This window comes from Oryctolagus cuniculus, chromosome 7 (assembly GCF_964237555.1).
Source record: "Oryctolagus cuniculus chromosome 7, mOryCun1.1, whole genome shotgun sequence".
Classification (NCBI taxonomy): domain Eukaryota; kingdom Metazoa; phylum Chordata; class Mammalia; order Lagomorpha; family Leporidae; genus Oryctolagus; species Oryctolagus cuniculus.
The window spans coordinates 60,614,941-60,636,498 of record NC_091438.1 but is presented as its reverse complement, the minus strand read 5'-3'; the positions used below and the strand labels follow the sequence as shown (position 1 = coordinate 60,636,498).

Sequence of the window (21,558 nt, the reverse complement as noted above, 5' to 3'; positions counted from 1 at the left end):
AATAGAAGAAAGAGAAAGAACTACTTTGTGGTTTATTAATCTAGTTCCATTATTCACATAATGAATTATTATATTTCTACAATAATAAATAAACTGATGTTATACATTCAACATACGGTGGGCATTAAGAACATATTATTGAGTAAAAGGATCCGGATATAATTAAGTAAGAACCTACTGTATTTTTCTGTCTATCTGAAAATCAATTCACAAGAAAAATGGCTCTGAGGTGATGAATCAGATGAATGATGACCTTGGAGGAGTGGAAGTTCATTCATTGAGGGCCTTGTGGAGTGCGGGAAATGTTCTGTCTCCAGCTGGGTGGTGATTACTTACAGCACACAATTGTGCGTGCCCATGGTATGTCACTTACAGTCTGCACTTTGCTGCACGTGAGTTCATCTTTTAATGAGTGAGGAGCCCTAGGACCTTATCCCCCCCTTAAAGATCCTGTCTCTCAGTGCTACTGCATTGCGATGAACTTGTCACTCTAACTGGACACCAAACCAGACACAGCCAAACCCAGCCGCTTGGCAGGACATTTCTGGGGGTGGCACCTCGTGCCCTCCCTGGGCCAGAATATTCACTCTTTGCTGAGAGACTCAGTCCTCAGGGACTCACCCTTGTGTTCTCTGTGTCTTGTGCAGGTGCCACCCATTTCAGGGGTTCTGTTCTTCTGGAGTCTGGCTTACGGAGGCCTGGAGGAGCTTCTGGCCCGACTGTCTTGCAGTGGTAGGTGCTGAATTAAACCATGGTTTCCCACCCACCTCCACCTTCTTGGCCTGAGCCTGCAGCTAGCTTCCTAGAACCCCCTAGGGAAGAGCTGGAGGCGGGGGCAGGGGCGGGGATGAAGGTGGAGTGATGCCAGCAGAGGAAGGAGGGGGAACTGTGACGCTGTGTTAAGCTCTGGCTCATCTGCCAAGGGCACTGCCAACCCCTGGGATCTAGTACAGTCATCCAGGGACAGGCTTGCTGAGGCCCTCCAGAGAACCCTGGGGACAGCCTTAGGTCATGCTCCTTCCTATGGGTGGGGCCTGAGCTGGCAAACACGGAAGGGCGGGGCTGGGAGGGGCGACTTGGAAGCAAGCCCTGCCCCTCCTGCCCTGCACCTTCTCTCAAAAGCCCCAGATCCTTCCTGCTTAGGCCATTGCGCCTAAAGCACGGGACCTGCACCATGTCTGTGACGCTGGGTTACTGGGACATCCGCGGGGTGAGCGAGGGGTCCGGTCCGCTCGGCCGGCGGGGCGGGGGCGGGGCCCTGGGCAGCTGGGGAGGCTTTAGTCCCTGGTTCCTGAGGAATTTCTGGACGCCTCTGAGGCCATCCAGAGTTCTCCCTGCTGGCGCCTAGTGTGTGTGTGTGGGGGGGGGGGGCAGGAGGAAGGGAGGGAAGAGGGAGTGGCAGTAGGCCCAGGGTGGGGGCTCACCTAGAGGAGACGGGGCCGCAGGCAGAGTCGCCCCAACTCTGTCCCTTGTCCCGGGTCATCTCCTTCAGATGGCCCACACCGTCCGCCTGCTCCTGGAATACACGGACACCAGCTATGAGGAAAAGAGATACACGATGGGGGACGGTAATGCACCTGCCTGCTCTGACTTCTGCCCAGCCCATGGCTACGGACGCGTAGCAACCCCTTGTGGCCACCCTTTGCACTCCTGTGCAGCCCCCACCAGCTGGAGCTGAGCCTGCCCCTTCCCTGGTCCCCTAGAGCGAGCAGGTGTGGTGTCCCAAGGCAGGGCGCTGGCTGTGATTGGGTTGGGGTCTCCCATAGACATCCCCACATTTTGGAAGCCTGTTGCATGCAGGGTTCAGACCCCTTACCTTCACTCTTTCCCCCAGACCTGGATATGACACCCGGTGGTTCAGATCCCAGATGCCTGTCTCAGGGGAGGGGGTGTCTACCATGACTCCTAGAGGGGGGTACTGGGGAGAGGGCTGCACACTGGGGAGGTTTGTTCTCACCTCATCTACTCCACAGCTCCCGACTATGACAGAAGCCAGTGGCTGAGTGAGAAATTCACACTGGGCCTGGACTTTCCCAATGTAGGTGCAGGGGACAGGGTGTGGGTGTGTACAAGGTGTCTGTCACAGATCACCTCTTTGAAGATTTAAGGAGCACAGCCCTCAGCCCAGCTCCTCTTCAATGCTGTTTGTGCAGCCTTTCTGTGATGTTCTGTGTCATAGCTCACTCACTCACTGCACAGAGTGTGTGCTTAAAGCCTGCCATGGGCCGGGCACAGAGGGTGCCGGGTGTCCCGTCTGCCCCTGCTCGGGGAAGGGGATGCTGGGAGCCCGGGAGCCCAGCTGACTGCCCTGATCACCACGCAGCTGCCCTACCTAATTGATGGGACTCACAAGCTCACGCAGAGCAACGCCATCCTGCGCTACCTGGCCCGCAAGCACGGCCTGTGTGAGTGGGGCTGGCTGCAGGGCGGGGGCGGGGGGCGTCCGCTGGGCGTGGCTGGGCCTGGCCGCTTAGGTCTCTGTGGTGTGGGCTGCAGGTGGGGAGACGGAAGAGGAGAGGATTCGCGTGGACATTCTGGAGAACCAGGCTATGGACACCCGCTTCCAACTCGGCATGGTGACCTACAGTCCCGACTTTGTGAGTGCCCGCTGGGTTGGACGTGGCAGGGATCAGTGAGGAATTGTGCTCTTGTGTTCGCATCTGCACCTGTCATGTTTGCCAATGAACTCCCTGCTCCTTCAGAAATTCCTATCTGTCCAACTTGTTGATTCCATACCTTGTAAATGTGGTGAAATAATATCTTTGAATCAGTTTCTCAAAACTTACGATACATCAAGATGCCCTGGAGGGAAACTTCAGTTTCTAAATATGAAATTTGCCGCAGAATATAGTTAATATCTGACCTTTGACTCTCATCAAGGGTTGTCTTTCCCAGCTGTTCCCACCATGTGCCAGCGCCTGGGTACAGAGTCCCAGTATATGAGTTGCAGTAGTCCAAGAGGGGGGCGTCATCAGATGGGTGCCCTGTTTCCCAGGGCTGTCTCCTGCCCCCCACAGGGATAAGCTTAGTTCCCGATGGGCAGCCCAGGTCATCCAAGGACCTTTGTTCCTCTCCCTCCATCCCTCAGTGTTGAAGTCTCCTCTTCTGTATCTGCAGATACCTGTTCCGTTCCCCTGCTGCCCCCGGGTAGGGTTCAGCTGCTCTCCTGAGATCTCTCAGTTCTTTGTCTCTGCTTTCACCCCATGTCTGAGCCCAGGGGAAGCCAGTGCTCATGGCACTCCTGGCTCTGACCCTTGGAGGTTCTGTGGACTTCGGTGGTGACAGGTTCAGGGACGGTGCTGGGTTCCTTTGTGACTTCCCATTGCTGTGAGAGGCACGGTGTGGTACCCAGTAGGTGTCTATTCAGTGCTGATGAACGAAGTGGAAGGGGGGCACTGCCCAGGGCCACTCTGCTGCTCAGCCCTGGCCAGCGGGGCCGGGCAGCACTGGGCGGTGCCTGTCTGCAGGGCTGTGTGTCTGAGGGTGGTGACAGCTGATTCTGCCTCAGGAGAAGCTCAAGCCCGAGTACCTGAAGGGGCTCCCTGAGAAGCTGCAGCTGTACTCGCAGTTCCTGGGGAAGCGGCCCTGGTTCGCAGGGGACAAGGTAGAGTGGGGGGTGGGGGTGGGGTGGGACGGAAGGAGGGGGGTCTTCCTCTGGGACTGAGCTCTGTCGTCCTGGCTCCTGCAGATCACCTTCGCCGATTTCCTTGTCTACGACGTTCTTGACCAGAACCGGATATTTGTGCCTGGGTGCCTGGACGCGTTCCCAAACCTGAAGGATTTCATGTCCCGCTTCGAGGTGACTCCCTGAGCCTCCTCCCACTGTGCTGTCTTTTCCCTGTTCCGGTCCCTCCATGCTCAGAGTCCTGGAGCTAAAGTGCAGCCCAGCTGGGAACTGAGGACCCAGGCTTCGAATCCGATGTCGGTTGAGTCAGGTGTATCTACAAGGTGTACCCCAGGTGGATCCAATTGTAACTCCCTTGTGACATAAAGAAACTGAGTTTGCATGTGGTGGGCCATTGCTTGGGGTCCCAGAGCCAGTCTGAGCTATACTGGTCTCCCTGTGAGTCTCTTATGGCTGTGAGCAGCAGTTGGTTGATTCTCCCAATTTTGTGCTAAGAGGCGCAGCCTCAGGCCCTTGTGCAGGCTGTGTCTCCCCTCCCAGGACTCTACGGGAGAGGCAGGACATTCAGCCGTGTGTGCAGCTGGCCTCAGGAGGGTTGAGACCAGGGAGGATTGAGTGTTAGCATCAGGGACACTGGCAGCGATCATACTTGATGGACAGTGTGCTCCCACCAATCAGGTCCCTGTGGGGAAGCACTGAGGTCCCAGGGCTGTGCAGGTGCCGGGATGGTGTGATGCAGGCGCCCCTGGTGCAGGATCCTGTCCTGATTGTGGGATGATGCAGACTTCCTTCCACTCCCTCCCTCCGTCTTGTTTGATGCAGCGCCCCACTGTTCTGCCTGTGACGTAGCGCAGGGCCTGTTTTTGCACGGATGCACGTGCATGGTGACTCCATGCTGGACCTGAGCATAGAGCTGCAGGCTCCGCAGAGCTGGGGGGTGGGTGGTGGTGCTGAGGAGCAGAGCCCTGACCTCACACACGTCCATCTCCCAGGGACGGCTTGTTTGCTCCCAACAAATCCTACTTTATCACAGAATTCCAAATATCAGGCATTTGTCGAACAGGTTTTTCAGCCTACAGTCTTTTCCTGGTCCACTCCCATCCAGAGCTTGCCTTCTCAGCACCTTCTCATCAGCTCTGGATCAGGTCCAGGCCTGTGGCCTTGGCGATTATGCAACAGTCGGCTCAATGCTGTGATCCCGGGAGGAGAGACAGAGATTAGATCTGTGTGCGACCCTGCGGCCCAAACAGGCCAGGCCCATCAGGTCCAGAACACCGTGCACCCCCCTGAGTTCTTTAGGAAATCCCTGGGCACGGCTGTCCTGGTGTAGACGACTTGGCAATGCGTGTCCTGACTTGTGTGTGGAGCAGGGCTCAGGATGAGGGGCTGAGGCAGTGAGATCGGGCGCAGACACTGAGTGCAGGAGTGAGGACTTCCTGCGTCCAAGGGGGAGTGGGTGGAGCCTGGCCTGGCCTTGCTTTGCTGCTTCAGCTCCTCCTGTTCCCTAAGTTCAGGGCTTGCAGAGTCACTGGGTGAGAGCCGGGCTGCTTTGCAGGCTGCCCTGGCATGGGCTCAGCCCCTTTGTCCCGTTGGCCATCCCTCCTGTTTGTGCAATCCCAGGGAAGCCGGCAGCCTCATTGTGAAAAGCAGAATGTTTGTGCAGATGGGGGTGATGAGGCCTTTGTGGGGGGGGAGGTGGAGGCAGAGTGGGAGAGAGACAGAGCCAGGCCGCCTCCTGCCCGTCACCCTGCCCAGTCCCTTAACCCCGAGGAAGCAGCTGACCCACTGTGACGCTCGGGTTTCCTTTGGGTGGAAGGTGGCCAGGAACAGACCCTGCGGGGAGTCGGGTGGGCTCTGAGTCTGCCCCGCGCTGTCAGCCTCTCCTACCCATAGTTCTCTTGAAGGCGGGATGTGAGTCGTAAGTAAGGCAGCGTGGACCCAGCAGGGCTGTGGTCTTATGAGACTCCCTGCAGCCAGTGAGGCCCTGGGCAGAGGCGCTGTCGGGGTCCTGCCGTGATGCGCTGGGGCTGCCTGAAGCCCAGTGGGGCCGCAGACCCTGACTCCTTGTGCTTTCTGTTTCCAACTCCAGGGCCTGCCGAAGATTTCTGCCTACATGAAGTCCAGCCGCTTCCTCCGAGTGCCTGTGTGTTTAAAGACGGCCAAGTGGAGGGGAATATAGGGCCCTGGAAAGAGGTGGGCGTGGCGCTGGGAGCTCAGGTCTCCCAGGCCCTCCTCTGGCTTCTCACTCCTTTCACCTTCCAACCCTCCCCCTCATCCCCCAAGCCTGCTGCCTGCCTGTATTCTGAGCCAGCCCCTCCCATGCAGGCTCTGGCCAGGCTCAGCCCCCACCCTTCTAGCCATGGGCTCTCTAAGGCTGCTCTTCCTGCCTTAAGCCAACCCCACAGTCCACATCTCTCTTCGTGGGCTCCGTTTGATCTCCCCGACTGCCAGAATCATGGTTGTACCTGGGCTGCGGCCCTATTCCCAGGCGGGGACTCCCCAGTGCTGTTTGGTCCCCAGGAGGGCCTGACCTCAGCCAGGGCCCTTCTTACCCCTCCCTGTGTTGCACTGGAGTGGGCGCTGACTGTGCAGACCTTGGGGGGGTTTCTTTGTTCTGCTGCCCACAGCATGGCTGGGTGGGGCAGGATTAGTGTGGGGGGAGTGGGTGCTCAGGCAGGGCTATGAGGGATCTTGTGCATTTCCGGGCCCTATCCATGTCGCTCTGCTCCTCGCCCTGGGTTTCTCCTCTGCCCGGGTTCCTCGTTCCTTCACCCTGGAGGGAGGGCGCCGAGGGACACGTGCAGCCGTGCCGTGGTTCTGAGAGCCGCTGGGCTGATGGGGACGGGGCTGAGCAGGCTTGGGCAGACCCCTCTGTCACCTCCTCCCGGAAGCTTTCCCTGATACAGATGCTCTCGTCTACAGTTTCAGGATGTTTCTCAATAAAACATCCCACTGTATAATCATTGTTGTCTGTGTGTATTTGAAACCCCAGCTGAGTCACAGACCCATGGAGGAGGCATCCCTCTGTGTCTTCCTGAGTCCTATGATCTGGTGGGGCATAGAGGAGGTGTTCCGGAAGTTTGGAAATGTGGAAGAATTCCCTTTCAGTAGTCTGTGTCAGCCTGTCACTCTTCGTTGGGGCCTGGTGCTCTGGGAATAGTTATCAGAGCCAGAGATGGGTAGGGTTACATGCACAAGGTTGTCCTGTTGGAATCTGTCAGTACAATCACTGCCTGAAGCTGCACTTTGAAGTCAAATAAAAATCACAGTAGATCTGATGGTAACGTCAGTAAAAAATAAATGATTAATTTAAAATGATACAGTTTGTTGGCCAGCGCCGCTCTCACTAGGCTAATCCTCCGCCTTGCGGCGCCGGCACACCGGGTTCTAGTCCTGGTCGGGGCGCCGGATTCTGTCCCGGTTGCCCCTCTTCCGGTCCAGCTCTCTGCTGTGGCCAGGGAGCGCAGTGGAGGATGGCCCAAGTGCTTGGGCCCTGCACCCCATGGGAGACCAGGAGAAGTACCTGACTCCTGCCATCGGATCATTGCGACGGCCGCGGTGGCCACTGGGGGGTGAACCAACAGCAAAGGAAGACCTTTCTCTCTGTCTCTCTCTCTCTCTCACTGTCCACTCTGCCTGTCAAAAAAAAAAAAAAAAAAAAAAAAAAGATACAGTTTGTAAGGTCAGAGTTCAGACAAACCAAATGTTTCTGAAACCTGTAGTGCAAAAGTAGTTAAGCCAAAGTTTTCTTACACTTTAAGTCAGAAGAGAGAAAAGTCCTGGGAGTTTCAGGTGACATTGTTGTAAATCAGGTGGTAGACGTCCATCTGGAACAGGAGGCAGCGAGCATCTTCCCTAAGCGGCCGGTATTCAGGCTTTGCAGGACACACAGTCTGTGCTGAGTTCCCCACCCCACGTTTGTGAAGAATCAACCGTGGATAATACGTGCAGGAATGAGCCAGGGCTGTGACCAGCACGACTAGATTACACAAGCACGTGGTGCAGAAACAATGAGACCAAGCAGCTCAGTTCTTAATGGGTGAGGGCCTCGAGCCGACATTTCCCAGAGGAGATGTACAATAGGCACCTGTTAGTTTCCCAACAGCACTGAGCAGAGAAGGGCAAGGCGCCGCTGCACGGGGTCGCCCCCCACACGCATTGTGATGGCTGTGGCCCAAAGCAGGACAAAGCAAGTGCTGTGTGCTTGGGGAAATTGGAACCTTTTGCTCCGTGGTGTGAATGTAAAATGGCCCAGCCATTATGCAAATCTGCATAGTGGTTCCTCACCAAAAAAAAAAAAAAACAAAAAAACAAAAAAACCTAGAATTACATATTATGCAAGAATTCCATTTCTGGGCAAGTAAGGAAAAAAAGAGCAAGTTCTTGAAGGTCTGTTTGTCCACCCACAACCACAACAGCCCCACTCACGACAGGGATGCACCCACCTCAGTGTCCCCCAGCAGAGGAGTGGGTGAGGACAGGATGTGCCCACCTGCAGGCTCTATTGCTGAGCCCAAACCAAAGGGAATTCTGAGCACGAGGCAACAGGGGGACCCTTGCGGGCATGAGGCTGAGTGACACCCGTCAGTCCCGCAAGACAACAGCTTTCTGATTCCAGTGCCAGGACGCAGTGTAGGGGCCAAAGTCAGAGAGACAGAAAATGGAAGGTGGCTGCAGGGGTCAGGCTGGGGTGGGGGGATTGGTGTCATGTTCCCATCTGTGGTTTTGCAGGAGGAGAGCAGTAATGGAGGTGGGTGGTCGTCACGGCTGCAACACATTGTGGATGTTCCTGGTATCTGAGCTGTGAAAATGGGCGGGTGGCACATGGTACGTGTAATCAGCAGCATAACAAATACTACCTTTAAGACACAACAAAACAACAGGTTGCTGTGTCAGAGTTCTTCACAATGTTCTTGGAAATGAAGTAATCTGTTTACTTTGGGGCAAAAAAGTTTGAATTCTGTGTATAGCTTTTTCATAATATGCATTTTTGTCATGAACTTTTCTGATGACCCTCAAATGAAGGGTTTCAAAATCTGTCTACTCATTTTCTCAGCGGCCTTTGAGGGCCTCCCAAGACCTGCTGCACAGCTGTCATAGGAACCAAAAATAAATTTTTGAGTCTTGTATTTACTGATCAATGTTGTCTTTTTTTAAAAAGGGCTATTCATCGTGCTAGGTCTTTTTTTTTTTTTTTTTTTAAGATTTATTTATTTATTAGAAAGGCACAGAGACAAAGGCAAAGACAGAGAGAGAGAGGTCTTTCATCCTCTGGTTCACTCCCCAAATGGCAGCAACAGCTGGAGCTGGGCCAGTAGGTCCAAGCCAGGAGACAGGAGCTTCTTCTGGGTCTCCCAAGTGGATGCAGGAACCCATGTACTTGGGACATTTTCTGCTGCTTTCGCAGGTGAATCAGCAGGGAGCTGTGTTGGAAGAGGAACTGTAGGGACTTGAAAAGGTGCCGATGGGAGCTGGCTCGCAGGTGGCGGCTATACACGCTACACCGCAGCCCCGGGCCTACTGATACTGTCTTATCCTAGTGCTCACTCCATTAGTTGCCTGGCGGGGTATGGGATCCGAGTGGAGACCTTCTGACCTCGGATGGATTTCCCCACTAGTTTCTGGCATCAGCGTTCCTGATGAGAAGACTGACGCTGCTGTGCCCTGGGTCCCTGTGTGGATGCCTGCGTCTTCACTAAAGAAAGGGGCTTGGGCTCTCATCCTGAGGCTGCAAGCCGAAGGCCTCTTGGGAATCTAGGCTGTTCTTGCTGCGGGAGCACCCTGAGCGCAGGCTCCCTGCACCTCACTCATCAGTCACCAGGGCCCCAGCATCGCCTCCTCTTGCAGACACGCTGACTCACGGGGGGATGAGCTGCAAAGAGGTAGTTTGTAATAGCTCAGCGATGCCCAGTGTCACCAGCAACAGTGTGTGTGGGTCACGATTCAGGCAAAGCTCAGTGGCAGAGATTATCACAACCAGCAAGTCTTGTGTCAGTATCTTCCATGAGCCTGGGTAGTTGTAAAGAAGTGAGGTTTATTTAGCTCAGAGTGTTGCACGGTGATAGAACATCCGGGATTAGGAAACCAGAGATTCAGGGGCTGGCTAAGCTTGCTCTTTTATCTTATTTAGTTCTTGCAGAAATTAGCACTGCAAGACCACTGTTAAACTCCATGACAGTGGTAGCCCCTGACCTACCCTCCTTCCACTCTGCCTCAGCTGGTCAAGGCTCTGCCTCCTGGCACATCTCCCCACTGGGGACCAAGATTCTAATGGAACCTGTGGGAGGTACTCTCCCGCCGTGTGCAAACCCTAGCTGGTCTCTTATCCAAAATACATAACCAAATGTAAAGCCCATTAAAAACAGGTCAAGACCTGAGTAGGCATTTTGAAAATATTTATGTATTTGAGACACATGGAGAGTGAGAGAGAGAGAGGGAGAGATCTTCCATCTGCTGGTTCTTTTCCCAAATGGTCACAATGGCTGGGGCTGGGCCAGGCTGAAGCCAGGAGCCAGAACCCCATTCAAGTCTTCCACATGGGTGGGAGGGGCCCAAACACTTGGGCCATCTTCCACTGCTTTCCCAGGCACCTCAGCGGGGAATTGGGGAGGAGGCAGAGCAGCCGAGACTGGAGCTGGCACTCTGATATGGGATGCTGGCGTCACAGAGGGCGTAACCGACCGTGCTACAGCGCCTGCCCCAAGCAGGCATTCCTGAGAAGCAAATGTGCAGGAGGACAATCTGGTGTGGAAACATGTGCAACCTCATCAGGCTGCAGAGAAGTTACAAGCATCGCTTGATCCTAGTGTTTCCCCACTAGAATGGTTTCCATTCAAAGTTCCGAATTTTAGAGAATTCATGGAGTAACTGAAGCTGAGACACTGCTAGTGGGCTGACCACTTTAGACTCCTGATACAGCAACTAGAGATAAACATACTCTACCTGTAACCCAGGAATCCCAGCACCCAGCAAGAAGGAGTGTGTGTGTCTCCAAGATTATGTACAATCGTGTTGAAAGCATCTTTATTTTAAACAGCCCCTTTTTTTTGTCATAACTGATGACAATTCCAATCATCAATAGAAGAATGGGAAAAAAAACCACCCTGTGGATTATTAATCTAGTTCCATTATTTACATAATTAAGTATTATATTTCTACAAAAACAAATAAGCAGACACACAAGTTAAGGTGGGCATGACACTCAGTAGGGTGTGTCTAATCATTTGATGTTACTGGGTTTGTTCATTTTGTTTTAAACATTTCTTAGAACAGTAAGATGTGTTTTGTTTTTTTTTTTAAGATTTATTTATTTGAAAGGTAGAGAGACAGAGAGGCAGAGGAAGAGAGAATGAGAGGTCTTCCATCCACTGGTTCACTCCTCAGACGGCTGCAATGGTTGGAGCTGAGCCAATCTTGTTCCCGGAGCTTTTTTCAGGTCTCCCACGAGGGTGCAGGGGCCCAAGGACTGGGGCCATGGTCTACTGCTTCCTACTGCTTTTCTTGGCCATAGCAGAGAGCTGGATTTGAAGTGGAAGTGCTGAGACTTGAACCAGCACCCATATGGGCTGTCGGCACTCCAGGTGGCAGCTTTACCTGCTTCGCCAAACTGTCGGTCCCAACAGCTTGCCGTATTTTGTTCCTTTATTTGGATATGTACCCAAAGCTGACACCGCAAGGCAAAGTGTTAAGAAAGATTGTTTGTAGGGCCTGTGCTGTGGCCTACTGGGTTAAGCTACCACCTGCCCTGCTGGCATACCACATGGGCACTAGTTTGAGTCCCAGCAGCTCCATTTCCAATCCAGCTCCCTGTTAATGTGCCTGGGAAAGCTGGGGAAGATGGCCCAAGTGTTTGTGCCCCTGCACCCATGAGAGAGACCCAGATGAAGCTCCTGGCCCCTGGCTTTGGCCAGGCCCAGCCCTGGTTGTGGTGGTCATTTTGGGATTGAACATTAGGCAGATTCCCTCTCTCTCTCTCTCTCTCTCTCTCTCTCCATGGCCCCTCCCCCAAACTCCACCTTTCATAAAGATTCTTTGCAAATATGTCTAGCCGGACATTTCTGGGGGTGGCACCTTGTGCCCTCCCTGGGCCAGAATATTCACTCTTTGCTGAGAGACTCAGTCCTCAGGGACTCACCCTTGTGTTCTCTGTGTCTTGTGCAGGTGCCACCCATTTCAGGGGTTCTGTTCTTCTGGAGTCTGGCTTACGGAGGCCTGGAGGAGCTTCTGGCCTGACTGTCTTGCAGTGGTAGGTGCTGAATTAAACCATGGTTTCCCACCCACCTCCACCTTCTTGGCCTGAGCCTGCAGCTAGCTTCCTAGAACCTCCTAGGGAAGAGCTGGAGGCGGGGGCAGGGGCGGGGATGAAGGTGGAGTGATGCCAGCAGAGGAAGGAGGGGGAACTGTGACGCTGTGTTAAGCTCTGGCTCATCTGCCAAGGGCACTGCCAACCCCTGGGATCTAGTACAGTCATCCGGGGACAGGCTTGCTGAGGCCCTCCAGAGAACCCTGGGGACAGCCTTAGGTCATGCTCCTTCCTGCGTGTGGCGCCAAGTACAGCTCTCCTGGCCTCTGGGCAAACACAGAGGGGCGGGGCTGGGAGGGGGCGTTCACAGCAAGCCCTGCCCCTCCTGCCCCAGACCTCTCAAAAGCCCCAGGTCTGTCCTGCCTAGGCCATTCCTCTGAGTCCACAGGAGCTGCACCATGCCCATGACGCTGGGTTACTGGGACCTCCGTGGGGTGAGTAAGGGGTCCACTCGGCCGCTGGGGCGGGGGCGGGGCCCTGGGCAGCTGGGTAGGCTTTAGGCTGTGGTTCCTGAGGAATTTCTGGATGCTTCTGAGGCCATCCGGAGCTCCCTGTGCTGGCACCTAGTGTGTGGGGGTGAAGGGAAAGAAAGAGGGAGTGGTATGAGGCCCAGAGTGGTTGCTCACTGGGAGGAGAAGGGGCTGAAGGCAGAGTCCACCCAACTCTGTCCCTTGCCCCGGGTCATCTCCTCCAGCTGGCTCTGCCAATCCGCATGCTCCTGGAATACACGGACACCAGCTATGAGGAAAAGAAATACACCATGGGGGATGGTAATGCACCTGCCTGCCTGCTCTGACTTCTGCCCAGCCCGTGGCGATTAACACATAACAACCCCTCGCGGCCACCCTTTGCACTCCTGTGCAGCCCTCACCAGCTGGAGCTGAGCCTGCCCCTTCCCGGATCCCCAGGAGGGTGCAGGTGTGGCGTCCCAAGGCCGGGAGCTGGCTGTGTTTGGGTTGGGGTCTCCCATAGACGTCCCCACACCTTTTAGAAGCGTGTTGCTTTGAGGGTCCAGACCCCTTACCTTCACTCTTTCCCCAGACCTGGATATGACACCCAGTGATTCAGATCCCAGATGCCTGCCTCAGGGGAGTGGGTCTCGCCCTGACTCCTTGGGAGGGTCCTGGGGGAGAGGGCTGCACTGGGGAGGTTTTGTTCTCATTTTGTTTAATCCGCAGCTCCCAACTATGACCAAAGCAAGTGGCTGAGTGAGAAGTTCACCCTGGGCCTGGACTTTCCCAATGTAGGTGCAGGGCACAGGGCAGGGGTAGGGGTGAGGGTGGGAGGTGCAAGTGTCTGTGCCTCTGTCTCCTTCCCCAGCTTGGAGGTCTGAGATCAGGGCCTTGTGCTCACCACTGCCCTCCCTGGTTCTCTGCAGTACTTTTCTGTATCATAGCTCACTCACTCACTGTACAGAGTGTGTGCTTAGAGCCTGCCATGGGCCGGGCGCAGGGGGTACTGAGTGTCCCGTCTGCCCCTGCTTGGGGAAGGGGATGCTGGGAGCCCGGGAGCCCAGCTGACTGCCCTGGTCACCACACAGCTGCCCTACCTAATTGATGGGACTCACAAGCTCACGCAGAGCAACGCCATCCTGCGCTACCTGGCCCGCAAGCACGGCCTGTGTGAGTGGGGCTGGCTGCAGGGCGGGGGCGGGGGGCGTCTGCTGGGCGTGGCTGGGCCTGGCCGCTTAGGTCTCTGTGGTGTGGGCTGCAGGTGGGGAGACGGAAGAGGAGAGGATTCGCGTGGACATTCTGGAGAATCAGCTGATGGACAACCGCTTCCAACTTGTAAACGTCTGCTACAGTCCCGACTTTGTGAGTGCCCGCTGGGTTGGATGTGGCGGGGTATCAGTGAAGATTTGTACTCTTGTGTTCGCATCTGCACTGGTCCTGTTTGCCAATGAACAAACCTGATTCTTCAGAAATTATCTCTCTGTCCAACTTGTTGATTCCATACCTTGTAAATGTGGTGAAATAATACCTTTGAATCAGTTTCCCAAATCTTACGATACTTCAAGATGCCATGGAGGAAAACTTCAGTTTCTAAATATGTAATTGCCCCAAAATCCAGTTCATATCTATCCTTTGACCCTGGCCATGGAACATCTTCCCAGCTGTTCCCACCATGTGCCAGCGCCTGAGTAGAGAGTCCCAGTACATGAGTTACAGTAGTTCAAGATGGGGCATCATCAGATGGTGCCCTGTTTCTCAGGGCTGTCTCCGTGCCCCTAGGGGATAAGCTTAGTTCCCATGGGCAGCCCAGGTCAGCCAGGGACCTTTGTCCTCCCTCCATCCCTCAGTGTCGAAGTCTCCTCTTCTGTATCTCTGCAGATACCAGTTCTGGTCCACTAGTGCCCCCTGGGTAGGGTTATGCTTCTCTTCTGAGATCTCTCAGTTCTTTTTCTCTTTGCTTTCACCCCACGTCTGAGCCCAGGGGAAGCCAGTGCTCATGGCACTCCTGGCTGACCCTTAGAGGTTCTGTGGACTTCGGTGGTGACAGGTTCAGTGACAGTGCTGGGTTCCTCTGTGACTTCCCGTTGCTGTGAGAGGCACGGTGTGGTACCCAGTAGGTGTCTATTCAGTGCTGATGAACGAAGTGGAAGGGGGGCACTGCCCAGGGCCACTCTGCTGCTCAGCCCTGGCCAGCGGGGCCCGGGCAGCACTGGGCGGTGCCTGTCTGCAGGGCTCTGTGTCTGAGGGTGGTGACAGCTGATTCTGCCTCAGGAGAAGCTCAAGCCCGAGTACCTGAAGGGGCTCCCTGAGAAGCTGCAGCTGTACTCGCAGTTCCTGGGGAAGCGGCCCTGGTTCGCAGGGGACAAGGTAGAGTGGGGGTGGGGGGTGGGGTGGGGTGGAAGGAGGGGGGGGGTCTTTCTCAGGGACTGAGCTCTGTCATCCTGGCTCCTGCAGATTACCTTCGCCGATTTCCTTGTCTACGACGTTCTTGACCAGAACCGGATATTTGTGCCTGGGTGCCTGGACGCGTTCCCAAACCTGAAGGATTTCATGTCCCGCTTTGAGGTGACCCCCTGAGCCTCCTCCCCCTGCGCTGTCTTTTCCCTGTTCCCGTCCCTCCATGCTCAGAGTCCTGGAGCTAAAGTGCAGCCCAGCTGGGAACTTAGGACCCAGGCTTGGCGTCTTATGTCGGTTGTGTCAGGTGTATTTTCACGAGGTCCTCCTCCCATGTGACATAAAGAAACTGAGTTTGCAGGTGGTGGGCCATTGCTTGGGGTCCTGGCGTCAGGCTGGGCTGTGCTGGTCTCCCTGTGAGCACTGGTGGCTGTGGGCAGCAGTCAGGGATTCTCCAATTTTGTGCTAAGAGGCGCAGCCTCAGGCCCTTGTGCAGCCTGTGTCTCCCCTCCCAGGACTCTACGGGAGAGGCAGGACATTCAGCCGTGTGTGCAGCTGGTCAGGAGGGCTGAGACCAGGGAGGATTGAGGGTTCAGGTCAGGGACACTGGCAGCGATCATAATGATGGACAGTGTGCTCGCACCAGTCAGGTCCCTGTGGGGAAGCACTGAGGTCCCAGGGCTGTGCAGGTGCCGGGATGGTGTGATGCAGGCGCCCCTGGTGCAGGATCCTGTCCTGATTGTGGGATGATGCAGACTTCCTTCCACTCCCTCCCCCCCTCTTGTTCTGACTGCAGCGCCCCACTGTTCTGCCTGTGACGTAGCGCAGGGCCTGTTTTTGCACGGATGCACGTGCATGGTGACTCCATGCTGGACCTGAGCATAGAGCTGCAGGCTCCGCAGAGCTGGGGGGTGGGTGGTGGTGCTGAGGAGCAGAGCCCTGACCTCACACACGGGCACGTCCATCTCCCAGGGACAGCTTGTTTGCTCCCAACAAATCCTACTTTATCACACATTTGGGGATTGGAGGCATATGTTGAACAGGTTTTTCCAGTCTCCAGTCTTTCTCCTGTTCCACTGCCATCAAAAGATGTTGTTTTCAGCTCCATCAGCTCTGGATCAGGTCCAGGCCTGTGGCCTTGGTGATTCTGCAACAGTCGGCTCAACGCTGTGTTCCCAGGAGGAGAGGCAGAGATTAGATCTGTGTGCGGACCATGTAGTCCAAACAGGCCAGGCCCGTTAGGTCCAGAACACTGTGCACCCCACTGAGTTCTTTAGGAAGTTCCTGGGCACAGTTTTCCTGGTGTAGAGGACTTGGCAAATGAGTGTCCTGGCCTTGTGTGAGGAGCAGGGCTCAGGACGAGGGGCTGAGGCAGAGATTGGGCGCTGACGCTGAGTGCAGGAGTGAGGACTTCCTGTGTCCAAGGGGGAGTGGGTGGAGCCTGGCCTGGCCTTGCTCTGCTGCTTCAGCTCCTCCTGTTCCCTAGTTCAGGGCTTGCAGAGTCACTGGGTGAGAGCCGGGCTGCCTTGCAAGCTGCCCTGGCGTGGGCTCAGCCACTTCATCCGGTGGCCATCCCTCCTGTGCGTGCAATCCCAGGGAAGCCGGCAGCCTCGTTGTGAAAAGGAGAATGTGCAGACAGGGGTGACAGGGCCTTTGTGGGGTGGGGAGGTAGGGCAGAGTGGGAGAGAGACAGAGCCAGGCCGCGTCCTGCCCGTCTCCCTGCCCAGTCCCTTAACCCCGAGGAAGCTGCTGACCCACTGTGACGCTCGATTTCCCTTCAGGTGGGAAGTGGACAGGAACGGACCCTGCGGGAGTGGGGTGGGCTCTGAGTCTGCACCGTGCTGTCAGCCTCTCCTACCCATAGTTCTCATGAAGGCGGGATGTGAGTCTTAAGTAAGGCAGCGTGGACCCAGCAGGGCTGTGGTCTTATGAGACTCCCTGCAGCCAGTGAGGCCCTGGGCAGAGGTGCTGTCGGGGACCTGCCGTGATGCGCTGGGGCTGCCTGAAGCCCAGTGGGGCCGCAGACCCTGACTCCTTGTGCTTTCTGTTTCCAACTCCAGGGCCTGCCGAAGATCTCTGCCTACATGAAGTCCAGCCGCTTTATCCGAGTCCCTGTGTTTTTAAAGAAGGCCACGTGGACGGGAATATAGGGCCCTGGAAGGAGGTGGGCGTGGCGCTGGGAGCTCAGGTCTCCCATCCCTCCTTTGGCTTCTCATTCCTTTCCCCTTCCAACCTTCCCCCCCCCCACCAAAAGCCTACTGCCTGCTTGTGTTCTGAGCCAGCCCCTGCCATGCAGGCTCTGGCCAGGCTCAGCCCCCACCCTTCTAGCCATGGGCTCTCTAAGGCTGCTCTTCCTGCCTTAAGCCAACCCCACAGTCCACATCTCTCTTCGTGGGCTCCGTTTGATCTCCCCGACTGCCAGAATCATGGTTGTACCTGGGCTGCGGCCCTATTCCCAGGCGGGGACTCCCCAGTGCTGTTTGGTCCCCAGGAGGGCCTGACCTCAGCCAGGGCCCTTCTTACCCCTCCCTGTGTTGCACTGGAGTGGGCGCTGACTGTGCAGACCTTGGGGGGGTTTCTTTGTTCTGCTGCCCACAGCATGGCTGGGTGGGGCAGGATTAGTGTGGGGGGAGTGGGTGCTCAGGCAGGGCTATGAGGGATCTTGTTCATTTCCGGGCCCTATCCATGTCGCTCTGCTCCTCGCCCTGGGTTTCTCCTCTGCCCGGGTTCCTCGTTCCTTCACCCTGGAGGGAGGGCGCCGAGGGACACGTGCAGCCGTGCCGTGGTTCTGAGAGCCGCTGGGCTGATGGGGACGGGGCTGAGCAGGCTTGAGCAGACCCCTCTGTCACCATCTCCCGGAAGCTTTCCCTGATACAGATGCTCCTCGTCTATAGTTTCAGGATGTTTCTCAATAAAACATCCCACTGTATAATCATTGTTGTCTGTGTGTATTTGAAACCCCAGCTGAGTCACGGACCCATGGAGGAGGCATCCCTCTGTGTCTTCCTGAGTCCTATGATCTGGTGGGGCATAGAGGAGGTGTTCCGGAAGTTTGGAAATGTGGAAGAATTCCCTCTCAGTAGTCTGTGTCAGCCTGTCACTCTTCGTTGGGGCCTGGTGCTCTGGGAAGGGTTATCAGAGCCAGAGATGGGTAGGGTTACATGCACAAGGTTGTCCTGTTGGAATCTGTCAGTACAATCACTGCCTGAAGCTGCACTTTGAAGTCAAATAAAAATCACAGTAGATCTGATGGTAACGTCAGTAAAAAATAAATGATTAATTTAAAATGATACAGTTTGTTGGCCAGCACCGCTTTCACTAGGCTAATCCTCTGCCTTGCGGTGCCGGCACACTGGGTTCTAGTCCTGGTCGGGGCGCCGGATTCTGTCCCGGTTGCCCCTCTTCCGGTCCAGCTCTCTGCTGTGGCCGGGGAGGGCAGTGGAGGATGGCCCAAGTGCTTGGGCCCTGCACCCCATGGGAGACCAGGAGAAGTACCTGGCTCCTGCCATCGGATCATTGCGCCGGCCGCGGTGGCCACTGGGGGATGAACCAACAGCAAAGGAAGACCTTTCTCTCTGTCTCTCTCTCTCTCTCACTGTCTACTCTGCCTGTCAAAAAAAAAAAAAAAAAAAAAAAAGATACAGTTTGTAAGGTCAGAGTTCAGACAAACCAAATGTTTCTGAAACCTGTAGTGCAAAAGTAGTTAAGCCAAAGTTTTCTTGCACTTTAAGTCAGAAGAGAGAAAAGTCCTGGAAGTTTCAGGTGACATGTTGTAAATCAGGTGGTAGACGTCCATCTGGAACAGGAGGCAGCGAGCATCTTCCCTAAGCGGCCGGTATTCAGGCTTTGCAGGACACACAGTCTGTGCTGAGTTCCCCACCCCACGTTTGTGAAGAATCAACCGTGGATAATACGTGCAGGAATGAGCCAGGGCTGTGACCAGCACGACTAGATTACACAAGCACGTGGTGCAGAAGCAATAAGACCAAGCAGCTCAGTTCTTAATGGGTGAGGGCCTCGAGCCGACATTTCCCAGAGGAGATGTACAATAGGCACCTGGAAGTTGCCCAACAGCACTGAGCAGAGAAGGGCAAGGCGCCGCTGCACTGGGTCGCCCCTCACACGCATTGTGATGGCTGTGGCCCAAAGCAGGACAAAGCAAGTGCTGTGTGCTTGGGGAAATTGGAACCTTTTGCTCCGTGGTGTGAATGTAAAATGGCCCAGCCATTATGCAAATCTGCATAGTGGTTCCTCACCAAAAAAAAAAAAAAAAACCTAGAATTACATATTATGCAAGAATTCCATTTCTGGGCAAGTAAGGAAAAAAAGAGCAAGTTCTTGAAAGTCTGTTTGTCCACCCACAACCACAACAGCCCCACTCACGACAGGGATGCACCCACCTCAGTGTCCCCCAGCAGAGGAGTGGGTGAGGACAGGATGTGCCCACCTGCAGGCTCTATTGCTGAGCCCGAACCAAAGGGAATTCTGAGCACGAGGCAACATGGGTGACCCTTGCAGGCATGAGGCTGAGTGACACCCGTCAGTCCCGCAAGACAACAGCTTTCTGATTCCAGTGCCAGGATGTAGTGTAGGGGCCAAAGTCACAGAGACAGAAAATGGAAGGTGGTTGCAGGGGTCAGGCTGGGGTGGGGGGATTGGTGTCATGTTCCCATCTGCGGTTTTGCAGGAGGAGAGCAGTAATGGAGGTGGGTGGTCGTCATGGCTGCAACACATTGTGGATGTTCCTGGTATCTGAGCTGTGAAAATGGGCGGGTGGCACATGGTACGTGTAATCAGCAGCATAACAAATACTACCTTTAAGACACAACAAAACAACAGGTTGCTGTGTCAGAGTTCTTCACAATGTTCTTGGAAATGAAGTAATCTGTTTACTCTGTGGCAAAAGAAAGTTTGAATTCTGTGTATAGCTTTTTTTTTTTTTTTTTTTTTTTTTTTTACAGAGGATCAGTTTAGTATGCATTAAGTAAAGATTTCAACAGTTTGCACCCCCATAGAAACACAAAGTGAAATATATTATTTGAGTACTCGTTATAGCATTAAATCTCAATGCACAGCACATTAAGGACAGAGATCCTACATGAGGAGTAAATGCACAGTGACTCCTGTTGTTGACTTTACCAATTGACACTCCTGTCTATGGCATCAGTAGTCTCCCTATGCTCCAGTCATGAGTTTCCAAGGCTATGGAAGCCCCTTGAGTTCTCCGACTCTTATCTTGTTTAGACAAGGTCATAGTCAAAGTGGAGGTTCTCTCCTCCCTTCAGAGAAAGGTACCTCCTTCTTTGAAGACCTGTTCTTTCCACTGAGATCTCACTCACAGAGATCTTTTGCCAGAGTGTCTTGGCTTTCCATGCCTGAAATACTCTCATGGGCTTTTCAGCCAGATCCGAGTGCCTTTAGGGCTGATTGTGAGGCCAGAGTGCTATTTAGGGCATCTGCCATTCTATGAGTCTGCTGAGTATCTCACTTCCCATGTTGGATCACTCTCCCCTTTATTTATTCTATCGGTTAGTGTTAGCAGGTACTAGACTTGCTTATGTGCTCCCTTTGACTCTTAGTCCTTTCATTATGATCAATTGCGAACTGAAATTGATCACTTGGACTAGTGAGATGGCATTGGTACATGCCACCTTGATGGGATTAAATTGGAGTCCCCTGGTATGTTTCTAACTCTACCATTTGGGGCAAGTCAGCTTGAGCATGTCCCAAATTATATATCTCTTCCCTCTCTTATTCCTACTCTTATGTTTAACAGGGATCACATTTCAGTTAAATTTCAACACTTAAGAATAACTGTGTATTAATTACAGAATTAAATCAGTCATATTAAGTAGAACAGACAAAAAAACTACTAAGAGGGATAATGTATTAAGTTGTTCATTAACAGTCAGGGCTATGCTGATCAAGTCACCGTTTCCCATAGTGTCCCTTTCACTTCAAGAAGTTTCCTTTTTGGTGTTCAGTCAGTTGTCACCGATCAGGGAGAACATATGGTATTTGTCCCTTTGGGACTGGCTTATTTCACTCAGCATGATGTGTTCCAGATTCCTCCATTTTGTTGCAAATGACTGGATTTCGTTGTTTCTTACTGCAGTATAGTATTCTAAAGAGTACATATCCCATAATTTCTTTATCCAGTCTACCGTTGATGGGCATTTAGGTTGGTTCCAGGTCTTAGCTATTGTGAATTGTGCTGCAATAAACATTAGGCTGCAGACCGCTTTTTTGTTTGCCAATTTAAATTCCTTTGGGTAAATTCCAAGGAGTGGGATGGTTGGGTCGAACGGTAGGGTTATCTTCAGGTTTCTGAGGAATCTCCAGACTGATTTCCATAGTGGCTTGACCAGTTTGCATTCCCACCAACAGTGGGTTAGTGTCCCTTTTTCCCCACATCCTCGCCAGCATCTGTTGTTGGTAGATTTCTGAATGTGAGCCATTCTAACCGGGGTGAGGTGGAACCTCATTGTGGTTTTGATTTGCATTTCTCTGATTGCTAATGACCTTGAACATTTTTTCATGTGCCTGTTTGCCATTTGGATTTCCTCTTTTGAAAAATGTCTATTGAGGTCCTTGGCCCATCTCTTAATTGGGTTGTTGGTTTTGTTTTTGTGGAGTTTCTTGATCTCTTTGTAGATTCTGGTTATTAACCCTTTATCTGTTGCATAGTTTGCAAATATTTTTTCCCATTCTGACGGTTGTCTCTTCACTCTCCTGACTGTTTCTTTTGCAGTACAGAAACTTCTCAATTTGATGCAATCCCAATA

At 53.8% G+C, this 21,558-nt stretch overlaps 2 protein-coding genes across 2 annotated transcripts; both read left to right on the top strand.

Moving 5' to 3' along the window:
- Window positions 1–939: 939 nt before the first annotated feature.
- On the top strand, window positions 940–6,585 carry LOC138850582 (glutathione S-transferase Mu 1-like). Its single transcript, XM_070077918.1, has 8 exons — window positions 940–1,210; window positions 1,493–1,568; window positions 1,974–2,038; window positions 2,324–2,405; window positions 2,497–2,597; window positions 3,509–3,604; window positions 3,689–3,799; window positions 5,715–6,585. Exons 1-8 carry the CDS (start codon window positions 1,175–1,177, stop codon window positions 5,802–5,804), a joined length of 657 nt encoding a protein of 218 aa, XP_069934019.1. The 5' UTR covers window positions 940–1,174; the 3' UTR covers window positions 5,805–6,585.
- Window positions 6,586–12,299: 5,714 nt separating this feature from the next.
- Window positions 12,300–17,701, top strand: GSTM2 (glutathione S-transferase mu 2 (muscle)). Its single transcript, NM_001082252.1, is given in 10 exon segments — window positions 12,300–12,361; window positions 12,622–12,697; window positions 13,106–13,170; window positions 13,468–13,549; window positions 13,641–13,741; window positions 14,651–14,746; window positions 14,834–14,923; window positions 14,926–14,935; window positions 14,937–14,944; window positions 16,834–17,701. Coding segments are annotated over 10 exon segments (654 nt in total). The 5' UTR covers window positions 12,300–12,325; the 3' UTR covers window positions 16,924–17,701.
- Window positions 17,702–21,558: the final 3,857 nt, after the last annotated feature.